Source organism: Ursus maritimus, unplaced genomic scaffold, assembly GCF_017311325.1.
Source record: "Ursus maritimus isolate PB19 unplaced genomic scaffold, ASM1731132v1 scaffold_8, whole genome shotgun sequence".
Lineage (NCBI taxonomy): Eukaryota > Metazoa > Chordata > Mammalia > Carnivora > Ursidae > Ursus > Ursus maritimus.
This window is the reverse complement of record NW_024426996.1, coordinates 25738718-25751284: the sequence shown is the minus strand read 5'-3', so window position 1 is coordinate 25751284 and position 12567 is coordinate 25738718. Positions and strand designations below refer to the sequence as shown.

General features: G+C 38.9%; 2 protein-coding genes across 10 annotated transcripts in view; one reads left to right on the top strand and one right to left on the bottom strand.

The window, feature by feature from the left end:
- Positions 1–9873, bottom strand: part of ANKRD17 (ankyrin repeat domain 17) — a 154892-nt gene extending 145019 nt beyond the window's left edge. For all 3 annotated transcript variants that reach the window (XM_008693327.2, XM_040625426.1, XM_040625427.1), the window contains exon 1: positions 9475–9873. In XM_008693327.2, coding sequence (XP_008691549.2) covers positions 9475–9873 — 399 coding nt within the window. The remainder of the gene's footprint in view (positions 1–9474) is intronic.
- A 240-nt stretch (positions 9874–10113) lies between these two features.
- Positions 10114–12567, top strand: part of ALB (albumin) — a 125180-nt gene continuing 122726 nt past the window's right edge. For 2 of the 7 annotated variants that reach the window (XM_040625425.1, XM_008693205.2), the window contains exon 1: positions 10458–10995. The gene's annotated coding sequence lies outside the window, so the exon portion shown is untranslated. Of the gene's footprint in view, positions 10996–12567 lie in introns of all 7 variants that reach the window. The other 5 variants (XM_040625422.1, XM_040625424.1, XM_040625421.1 and 2 more) reach the window with 5 other exon arrangements.

Sequence of the window (12567 nt, the reverse complement as noted above, 5' to 3'; positions counted from 1 at the left end):
CCATCCCAAAGAAATATTTTTATATGCAAAAATAACTGTAAAAGGACATTCACTTCAGCATTATACATGTAATAGCAATGTACTGAAAACAATCAAAATGTCTATCAATATAGGGGCACCAGGGTGGCTCAACTGGTTAAGCATCCGACTCTTCGTTTTGGCTCAGGTCATGATCTCACTCAGGGTTGTGAGATCAAGCACCTCATCCGCTCCAAGCCTGCTTGAGATTCCCTCTCTCCCTCTCCCTAAGGCCCTCCCCCTGCACGTGGGCAGGCGTGCGCTCTCGTTCTCTCTTTAAAATAAATAAACCTTTAAAAAAAAAAAAAAGTCTACCAGTACAAAAGAGCAAATAAATTATGAACACTCATACTATGGAACATTCATAAGTAAATAAGAACAATGAGGCAAATCCTAACGTACTCTGCCAGACACACATACCCCCTTCCACACCCCACACTCATTCATTCACTTCCACCAAGAAAGAAACCAGAATGTCTGATACATACCAAGCTGTTAGCATCATTTACTTTGAGAAAAAATAAGATAAACACCTTTATGTATCAGAAGACTTTTTTTAAAGTATGAATGCATCCCTTAGTTTTTATAGTTAAATAAGTACGTAACCATCTGAAGACTTATCTCTTCAACTAATGTATTTTAAGTATGCTCATCAATTAAACTTTTAGCAGACAAAATGTATAAGTGATGGCTTTGTTCTCTGTGACAGATAATTTGATTAACATACAATAAGAAAAACAAAAGAAAAAATTTCAAATAATGATTAATTCTGGAGGGTAAAATTATAGGCAAATTTTGTATTCTTCTTTAGATCTTTTGGTTTTGTCAAATTTTCTACAAATATGTGTATATTTAATTAATAATGTTTAACTACAGAAACACTATATTTAAAATCTAATTTGGAAGATATTTAACACTGTACCTCTCTACTGTCCTATAACTCAATTTCTCATATTTTAACATATCTGTACCTGCATTAACTACAAGTATACCTTATAACCCCTATTGTCACTACAAAATCTTCAGGGTAAAATTAGAATGGATGAGTCCTTGGTGTCATTTAATTGTTAAGGATACTCTAGAAAAATAGCACATACAGACTTCATCTTTAAAAAAAATCAGAATACCACAAATCAGTGAGTATTACAAGAGGCACTCATAAAAGATGTGAAGTCTACCTAACCTATATTCAAAAACAGAAATAAAACAACGCCTATCATGAAGACCAATGCTAAAGGAACACGGTTACACTGAAAACTAACACAGATTGCCAAATAATTAATTATACAAGACTAAAACCATCTTCACAGTTTTAAATTATTAATTTTATCTCAACATGACTTAAATTTTATGAAACTAGGAATAATGCTTCAGTTTCCTCAAATTCCTCATAATCCCTGATTTTGCTAGATTTTGATAATGTTTTTTAAATTTATTTAGAAAAGGATAATAGTGATATTTTCTAAAAATCATAAAAAACAATTACATCGCTCTAATTTTTCATGTATGTAAATTTAAGTTTTACTAACCTACAATGTGAATAAAAATCATTTAACTCAACATATACAGCTATTATTTTAAATATAGCTAACTTTTTAACATTCACTGACAGGGAAATGGTTGAGATTACTATATACTGAAAACAGCCACACACAGGAGAAATTCAATAAACGTTTGTCAAGTAAAAAACTTAACTCCTATACCACATCTTGAACTAGTAAGAACTATACTAGAGCCTTTGTAACAGGACTATTTCTGTTATCAAATAAAAAATAAGAGGGAAACCACACAGAAAAAGTAAGAGACAATAATAAGGTCAAAGAACTGGAAATAGACATGGTATAACAAACAAGAAGAATTCCTTTTCTCTTCAGGTCTCAGATTTAGGGTGACAGGAAAGAGGGAAAGGAAAATAGAACTACATGTTAATGTTTATTTATTCCAAATTCAAAACTGATGATGAAACTAATTTTTCTACAGATCTGAGATATTTCTCAAAGGTCCTTTAATTAAAAGACAATTCACGGGGAAAAACCCAGGCCACAAATTAATTTTAGGACAGGTTATTTCTTCACTTTTTTTTTCTTTTCTGTTCCTTTCTTTTTGGGGAGTATGAGAGGAATGAAAAAAAAAAAAAGATTAAATGAGACTCAATGATAGCTCAGGAGGGGAATATGCCCTGCTAGAGATGCATACATATAGCCTAGTTTCATAAATTTATCATGTCTAGTGTATACTTTCAAATAATCTCAAGAAATAAGAAATAATGAGTTTACCTATTTTCAAAATTGAAATAACACTATCTAACACACCTCACATTTTTCTCCATGACTCAAGTTTGAATAACTGATTAATGTGAACATTAAGGAACAAGCAATAAGAATATAATTAAGTATAATCTGCAGTCTTCCTTGATCATGGATTCCATCCCTAACCCTCCAATCATTTTTAAACTATCCCACTCTAGAACTTGCCTAGTTTTAGTCATCAATTTCATGGTACAACAGGCAGAAATATACATAATCTACTTTGTGCAGATGCAGCATAGATTTAAGAGTTATGATTCTCCGGGGCGCCTGGGTGGCGCAGTCCTTAAGCGTCTGCCTTCGGATCGGGGTGTGATCCCAGCGTTCTGGGATCGAGCCCCACAGCAGGCTCCTCTGCTAGGAGCCTGCTTCTTCCTCTCCCACTAATAAAAAAAGAGTTATGATTCTCTAATACCCTATTTCATCTTGTTCAACACCACACTGAACTTTTACTGAAAAAGTATGAGCTGTTTCAGATCATTTGCCCAAAAAAGCACATTTTTTACCCGTGACTCATAAAAATCTATTTAACATTTTTAACCTATTCTCAACAATCTCATTTCATTAAACACAATTCACTCTGACCTATCTGTACACCTTGAGAGGGATTTCATCATATTATCAAAATTGTTTATAAACATACTAAATAATATTGGGTCCAAAAGGAATTCCTAAAGTACTATGAACTTTACATTTTTTGGTAACTCACCCCTTTTATGTCTAGTCTCACCAGGAAGTAAACCTAAGTCAACTCTTCTAAAAGATCAAGGTAATGTTCATGAGTTTTATAAGATAACAGAAGGCAATCTACACTGTGCTTTCAATCATCAGGTCTAATTAATGTCAAGTTTCAAAGCATTTTTGGGAAAAATAAAATCCAACATGTTTCTCTTCAATAATTAAAACCTAAATTATAAATCATAATAAAATAATACCTATGTCATTCCACAATTCCACTTTCCCTCATGACTGGAAAAGATGTTTTTAAAGACAAAAATATATATACATTAAGAAGTTAAACACCATACGTGAGGAAGGGTGTTTTGATTCCGCGTGGGAAGTGCATAGGCATAACTACCAGTCAGGTTCCAAGGGCTAGAAGGGTATTCATAGTCACCCTTTTTTTCCAAAAGGTGAAAGTTGAAGGTAGTCAGTCAGATTGAGCATAGATTACCATGGATGTGGTGCCCTCTATTGGTCCTAACAAAAACGTTAAGTGGTATCAACAGGCACTACCTCACATACTGCTATAAGTGAAATTGTTTTCATCTATGGTCAAGTATGTAAAAGTTATATGGAAATTCATTACATGTACATTTCCTAACCCACTAAATCATCTTTATAAGAATGCAGAATAAACTACTGCCATAAATGGAAATATGCTGCCTCAAAGACCTAAAAATTGAACTTCTAGTCAACAAGATGGTATAACTGAAGACCAGTAGAAGCAGTCTAGTAAACAGCCTCGCAACTTTCAGGGAGTCAAAATGTACTCCTCTGATGATCCCAAATACGTCCAGAGTAAGTGGTTAAAGAAGAAATATTTATTCAATTACTTATTTATTTTTACTTCAGAGATCTGACTTCATGAAAGCCTAGCAGAAGTAAGACACTAAGACTTCTATAACAGATACGGTACAGTGCAGTAGGAGATATAAAGATGTGTAAGGCAAAGTTTCCATCTTCAGATCTGATAGTCCATAGCAGACTAGATGAAAGCTGCTTCATTAATTAAACAATTAAAAGGCAAAATATGAGGATTTAAGACAAGAGTAGGCATAACTAGTTTACCAGAAAGAACAAGTAAGTCTTGGACTTCCCAACACAAACAGACCTTCTGTGTTGCTACATTACCTTGGTTACAAGTAGTTTCCCAATTCTAAACAATGCACGTAAATGCCTGCCTGATTCCCCACTACTACTGCAGTGAGAATGTTTCAAAATAACAAGGTGGGTGGGAGGGAGGGAGGGAGGGGGCAATCACAGATCTCTGAGAATCTAATAGAAGTTTTGCACACACACTATGGGGGTAAGGGAGAAAGAATAAAACACATTATAAGCACCTTCAACAAAATCTTGGATTTAATTTCAGGTATTCACAGTCTATCTAGACCCCAGGTTAAGAACTCTTACTTAAAAGTTTAAAAAAAAAATTAGCTTAATAAAGAAAATAACCTTGAAAAGTAAAAATCTTGAGAGGGAGGAAGAAGCAACAGATTGCTTCTAAAGAGAGTAGTTTTCAAGTTTCGTTTTGTTAACAGTTGTTAATTCTAGATGGTGGGAATATGGACATACTTGTTTGTACTTTTCTGTATTTCTTCTTTTTCTTTTTCAATGAGTTGAATAAAAAGAGAAGGAAATCAAATAAGAACAAGAAAAGAAAGAAAAGCTTGGGGTAATCAATTTGTCTTCAGTGGTTACCCTACTGCCTAAAAGTATGTTCCCCTATACCATCTGAATGTGTTTTCACACTATCTGAAATGCCAACATCCAAGATGTTGCCCTCAACATCATACAACCTAACAGATCATGTGAATGAATGAATGAATGAATGAGTGAGTGAATGAACGAGGAGGCTTTGAATCAAACAGGTTACGTCCTGCTCTGCCACTTATTAGCTATGTGACCCTGATGAAGTTACCTAAAACCCTGCTAAGCCAGTATCTTTGACTCTAAAATTAATATGAATAACCTTTCCCAACATTTGTATACTTCTGAAATTCATCCACTTTATTCCGGATCTACATTTAACCATTTACTCTCACTATCATACCTCCCAAAACCTATATTTAATCACTGGTACATTTTAAAATCAATGTGTCTTAAAACAGTTTTGTTCACCATTACTTACCCAGTACAACAAAATGCCCAGCATATAGTAGAAACTCTAAACATGTGTTGAATAATGAAACAAATTATGAGGACACCTACTTCATAGTGAAAGTAAAATGAGAATACATGATACCTGTATTATCTTATTTAATTCTCATACCAATGATATACAGTAGAATCTACATTATCACCATTTACTAAGAGGAAACTGAGATGCAGAGAGGTTAAGTAACTTGCCCAAGATCACAAAGCTAGTAAGTGATGGATCATATCTGACTCTAGTCCATGCTCTTAACCATTATGCTAGACTTGACACACAGTAGGCACTGAATAAGTAATAGTTTTTTATGTTTTTAAACTGTAAATATACCTAGGAGGCTTAAGGTACTCATCAGGCATTAATCAACATATATTGGCTTAACTGGCTTTCCCCGTAATACCTATGGAAGAGGATCCCTATGGAAGAGGACTATCACTAAGAGAAGTAATTAGTAACTGAAAGATACTGGAATCCAAGCTTCAGCTATTTGGCAGGCCTGGATCCAAGAAGAGAGAAACTATTCCTTCTGTTGGTCTCCCAAATGAATTCTGGATCCTCCTTAAGCACTGGTTATTCACTGAAAATGTTTTTATCAAGTTCTGTGCTTAAGCAGACTAGGAGACAAGATAATTATGACAGAACTATTTCTTCAAAGATCTCGACATCTCCTTTACAAATACTGCTTTATCAATTAAGAGATGAAACTAGGGAACAAGTAAGCTTCTCTGGACTCATCTACCATTATAACAAAGGAACTTGGATGGCATTTTTCCATTAAAAAACAACAACAAAAAGATTTGTAAGTGAATTTGAGGAAACAAAATCTACTGAAATAATCTTTCTCTCTCATTCTCAACCCTACCTCTTCCATGTCAACAGATTCTCCCTGGCCTTGCAAATCCTTTCAAAAGTAAGTCAGTACTAATTTATTCACTGGCTCCCCTTGCCTAAAATTTCACCACTAGGTTTGTCTCTTAAATTTAAAGCCTCAAGTTACCTACCAAAAATATCCAGAATTCTGAAAAAATCCAACTGTCTTTACATTTTATGCATCTTTAATAAAAGTTACTTTTGAACAGAACCCTACCTTTAATAGCAAGTTTTTTCCCCTCTGAATTCTGCATTAGCAAACACTGATACCATTCAATTACATTTCAAAATGCATTCAACAGAATGTGATGTTATTTCTGAAATGGAGTATCAACTTATGCAATTTTAACATTTTTTCTTGTAATATTCAAGTAAGCAATTTAATTTAGTCACTATTTTGAAAAGAAGTACATTACAATTTTATGTTAGGAAATACATTTCTGTGTATACATTTCACCCACTGAAAGCCAAGGCAATTATGCATTCTTCAATTTTTGATCTAAGATTTTTGAGTCAAATGGGAGGGGGGAGAGTAGGAGAGGGAAAAGGAGAGCTCTTGGTCTTACACTTTTGTTTCCAGCTATAGACGAGTTACATAAATTATCTAAAACATGATTATCCTATTCTGACACTGAAGAGAAAATCCAATTCTCAATAAGCTACTCCAACACTTAGTAAGAATTAGATGCTTGTTCTTCAACATTCAAATAAGGCTCTTATTTAAATTCAATCTTTCCTTCCAACTTTTCCTCTTTCAGCAGATATAGAGAATATCCAGCTAACATTTCTTCATAGCAAATGTATATATTTTTGCTAAATTATCCTCCAATTTTTCAGGTTAAATACCTGAAACCACAACTATATACAAAAACTATAACCTCTCATATTCCTTTTTAACGTTTTGATGATTTTTATTAGAAGGATCTCAAGGATCATGTTATCCACATTTTTCACTGTGTAGCCAGTAACAGAATGCATTAGAAAATGGATTTAAATACGAGTATTAGCCACAAGATTTCCTAGCTCTAGAAAGTTAAACTTCTGCTGACATGTCAATAAAATAAAGAAATGAAAAACACTGCACAACTCATCCATTTAGCTTATACTGTACAGTGACTATGAGGTTTATTTACTTCTTTATTTTGGTCAAGGATGGAGGCAGGTGAGGAGACATACTGTACTCCTTTCTGCCTGCTCATCCCTCACCATGTACCTATATAGATTTATTTTTAATGGCTGCACTTTCTTACACTTATTTCTCCTGACTCATCTTCATAACAAATGACAAACCCATTGTTTACAGCACTGCGCACAAAACAAAGCACATTAAAAACAAAGAAACTCCCCTAGTTGATGAAAGTCAACATATATCATTCCCATTTTCTGAGGAAAATAAACCTGACTCACAAAATTAACACACCTATAAACTTACTGAAAGTTTTGCTTATTAGACCAAATTCCAAAGAACAAAACTACCTAGGTATATGAAGTTTACAGCATAATACTCCAGTAAGTACTGCATTCAACTTGATACCAAGTTCCAAACCAGAGCTTGTATTTTGTGGGAGAATTTAAAATCTTAATAAATAAAATATCAGCATTTTCCCCACAGCTGCATGATTGTGTTACCTTGCAATTCACTGCCCAATTTTTGAAAGATGTCAGGAGGGGAAATATGCTGTCATAAAAAGCATACTGGTCTGAACCATTAGAAAACTTTGATTTCCACTTTTGCTACTATCCACCAGAATCAGTTTCCTCTAAGCCTTGTTTTCCTCATTTTTAAAATAAAAGGGCTGAATTAGATTACTTCTAAAATGTTTCTCATCTCTGCAAAGATTCATACAAATGGAAGATTCTCACTACCATAATAGATTTTATTGGAAATAAGAATCCCATCACATCCTCCTCTTCATTGTTGCAAATGCAGCCCAAACAACACCGTGTACTTAAAGGTCCAACTAAAATCCATACAAAATCTATCAACACAAACCTATTCTTAGAATTCAATAGGATAATGGAATAGCAGGGAGTGTCCATCTTTTTGGTATACATACTTGAACTATTACATCTCTACCTACATGACTTCATGAGGTAAAAGAGAATCTCTTCCAATAAACAAGTCTCAAACTCTTTAAAAAGTATTTCTCTATTTGAAAAGAACTCAAGATCCAACAATACAATTTGCAAAAAATAAGCCTTGCACCAAGATAAACTCTGTAGAAGAGAATAAACGGCAAGTGGTACTTCTAGATAATTCAGTTGTTCTCTTACAACGAGACTTAAAATCAGCCTTTAAAACTGTTTTCCTTCTCCCGCCTTAAGTTACAACTTCTTTTTCCAAATCAAGATTTTCTAGCTTCCATTTCAGGGAGTGGACAAGAGAGTTACAAAAGTGCTGATAATAAGGCTAACTTTTAGGTTTTTTTTGTCAGTATGGTATGTTTTACTGAGCTTTTGGGTTTTATGTGGCCTTTGAAGAATAAGGTCCTGCAACGCCGCCTGTCTGTGGACCCAGGAAAAATTATAAACAGTTATGAAACCAGATCACTAGGACAAACCAAGAGGCCTTCCTATTCCAACTCACCACAACCAAGGCAGGCTTCAAAGCACTCTTTAGTTGCCCCATATTATCTGGAAAACGACAGAGCGTGGCTTAATTTTTCCTCACCGCAGAAGCATCTGAAGATGTATATGTATGTACATGTAAGAGTCAAATATATTTTTCAGCCACTGAGTTATATACAAATGTATATGGATCTAAGATCAGTTCATCCAAAATCCTTGAGAGATCAAAGAACTAAAGGCTACTTCAGCAGCCACAATAATTATGAAAAAAAAAAAAACAAACAAACCCTGCAGAACAGTATGGAAAAGTACAGCTTCTCACGTGTCTCTCACATACACGAATACTTAGCTTTGAGTCCATTATAACCTTACCTCCCCTCAAAACTGCTCCCTTCCACCTCACGAGTGAGAGAAATTTACCAGCCTCCTAGCCATTCCCCAAGAGACTCAGCTACCTATTATCTTATCCCTCCCGCTCTGGTCCCGCCCCCACCCCAGGAATAACATGGCCCTACTGACCCCAGGCGGACCCCGCCGGGTGTGCTAAGAGAGAATCTAACCAATTCCCTCCATCCTTAACCGTGTGAACCATCCCAGGATAACCTGCTGTTCACCAACTCTGTGGGCTCTGTGGTCCTCCCACCCCCACGTGTCAGCTACCCTCCCCCACATCCCCACACCTCACGATTTAGGCCGGGCAAAGAAAGAGGGCAGTGGAAAGCCTGGCCGCTAAGATAGATCAACCCACAGGAATCTGTCCCACCGCAAGTCCCCTCCCACCTTCGGCCCCTACCCTTTACGGTCCCTTCCTCCCTCCTTCCTTTGAAACCAGGCCCTTGCCTCAGAAACCTCCTCTTCCTCGTCGTCGTCGTCCTCTTCTTCCTCGCTGTTGTTGCTGCTCGTGCCGCCGCCACCTCCACCACCGCCGCCGCCTCCACCGCCGCCGCTGTTGTCGCTGTCGCTGCTGCTTTCGCTGCTGCTGGGGGGTCGGCAAGTCCGGTTACGCTTGGCCTTGTGGTGTTGCTGCTGCGGCGGCTTCTTCTTCAGGAGTAGGTCGCAGACTCGCACCATCCCACGAGGAGAAGAGGCCGAGCGAGCCCCGCTGCCGCCGCCAACGCCGCTGCCGACCTCCGCCGCCGCCGCGGGGGGGCCCGCCACGGCCGCCACCGCCGGGGGGCTCCCTTCTCCCTCAGCCGCCGCCGCCGCCGCCGCCGCCACCGGAACCGTCGCCTTCTCCATCCCCAGGGAAAGAGGGAGGGCGCGGACGGGGGAGGGGCGTGGGGGCTACGCTCTACCGCGACTTCGGCCGCACCGGGGCCGACACAGCGCTCGGTGCCGCCTCCGCCGCCACCGCCTCGGTCACCTCTACTGCCGCCGCCGCCGCCGCCGCTCCGCCAGCTCTCACCTCGTCTCGCGATACTAAGGGCGGGGAGCCTGACGATGGGAGGGAGAGAGAGGGAGGGAGTGTGAGGGAGCAAAGGGGGGGGGGTTGAGGCGTAAAGAGAGACCCGGGTGTCGGGAGACCCAGAGGAGGAGAGACTACGGAGAGGCGAGGGAAGTGTGCCTAGGGCGACTTCCGATGGGGGGACGGCGGGGACAGAAGAGGCCCGCGGTTACTGTTGTAGCGCCGGCGAGCGCCCGGATTTCTCCTCTTTCCTCGCTATTTCCCCCACACATACAGCCCTTCAGACCTCCCTTCTTCCTTCCTCGCTTGTGACTAGAACGCAGCCGCAGGCGGAAGTGCAGGTGACGCCATCAGCCGTCGCCTGAGCGGTGGCGCGCGGGTGGCCGAAAGACGAAAGTGAGATTTCGAGGGCCGGGTTCCGGGCGCCGGCGGGCGGGCTGTGCTGCGGTGCGTGCGGCGGGCGTGCCGGCTGGAGAAGAGCGCCCCGGGTCGGGTGGGAAGCCGGTGCGGAAGCGCGGTCCTGATACTTTGTTAGCAGGAGGCCAGGACCGCAAGATCCGGGAGGTGGGGCCTCTTTCTGGACTGTCGTATGTAGTTTTATTCCTGGCCATTTTTTCCACCGCCAAATCGTGTTTAGGGCTTTGGATCTTTGAGAGATGGCGTCGTGTAAGGGAAGGAGCCCTCTTTGCCTAAGTTTAAATGTTGAGTTACAGACTTCGTGAGCCCGAGTTTACAGTTGTGTGATACGGAGTTCGATCAGGCGATGTCTGAGATTACCGCAACGTTGAAGTTTCCAAAGGGTAAAGACAAGAGAAGGAAGCAGGATCAGTGCCAGACTTTGCAGACGATTCACGGATTGACTCTGATTTATAGTTCTTCCAACCGTCACCGACTCGGCTTTTATCTGTGGAGTGAGCATTATAAATAATCATCCTTGTCTATGCATTTCTTGGAAGGTATATGGTGAAGGGGGTTTTGAGTTCATTTGTAGATATGTGAAGAACTCCCACGACTTTTGAAATAATAGCGTAGCTTATTGAACTCAGAATTATCCCTTTCTGGTCCAATAAGAGTACAGTGGCATAAGGAAAATGAAGAAAACATCAAAGGCAGATGTACTGGCACAGGATAAAAAGTCTGTCTCAGCTGACATAGTTGCCATTTTAAGACTGCTAAGTTTAATTGAGTGTGCCTGAATTTTTTTTTTTAGCATTTTTTTTTCCTTTTAGCATTGGCATACCATATGAAATGTGGGCAGTTGCCAGTACTCTAGAGAGTACTATGGCAGAATTGGCAATGACTGAATCAATTCATTCAAACAAAAATTCATTATGTTCCTACTGTGTGCATAGTTTTTGAGATCAAAGTCTCTGCTTCCAGGGGCTCTATGGTGTAATAAGTGCTATTGTAAATACACACACCAAGCCAACTATCTGCCTGTTCCTCTCCTACAGTGGTTGCTGAGTTCCTGTGCAGAACATTACACTACCTTGTGTATCGTACCACTACAGGTTTAGGCCTAGAATCTCAGCTGTATATCCATCAGCACCTTCTTTTCCCTTCCCACCAAAATACTTTTTACAGTCTTAAGTCCTAGCCACATTTCATTACATGACTTTACTTCAAATATCAAAAAAGACTGATGCTATTAGGCATAAACTTCAACTTTCCAAATACCGTAGACTTAGATACTTCCAGAACTTTCCTTTTCTCCTGTATCAGAGGAATAAGACATTCCCTGCTCGTACAGAGATGAATTATCCATCTGCGCTCTAGTTCCAATTGCTTCTTTCTCTTCTATTTATTACCTTTTTTGTCTTCAATCCTCCACACTGCTGGTTCCACTGCATTTCCTTTCCTTCACAGTTCTTTAAAGAGGATCCTATGTTCATTGTCTCTCTGAATTTAACTCATTAACCCTTTGCACTCTAACTTCTGTGCCTATCATACTATCAAAAATACTCTTTTTAATCCCATTATTAAGAGAAAATAAATGCTTGCTCTTTTACATAGTAGTGAAATGAATATCTTGTTGGGACTAGTAGGATATGGTCAAGCCAGCCTATTAAAATAGAGCACCTGCAGTGACTTTCTGTTATTTTTGGCTAGCTTTTTTTTTTTTTCTTTTTCTTTTCTTTTCTTTTTTCTTTTTTTTTTTTTAGAGCCTTGTGGTAAAGACTTGACTAGCCATTCATGAAACATTTCTTCTTCCTGGACATACAGCTAGACTAAATTTCCCAATTTCCTTTGCAGTTAGTTGGAGCCATGTGGTTGACTTTTAGCCAATGAGATGTGAATGGAAATAATGCATTCGTTTCCGGGCTTAATAAAGTTCCTTCCATCCTCCCTTACTCTTTCTCCCATCAGCTCGTAGTGAGTGAATATCATTACCTTGCAAACTATATGTTGGAGATGCCAGTGCCAGAAAAGAGAAGCATGAGTAGCTAAATCATTACTAGGAAGATAGCCACCTCCAAATTAGAAAGACACTTTTTTGGACTTCTTATAAGAGAAAATTGAGATTTGAG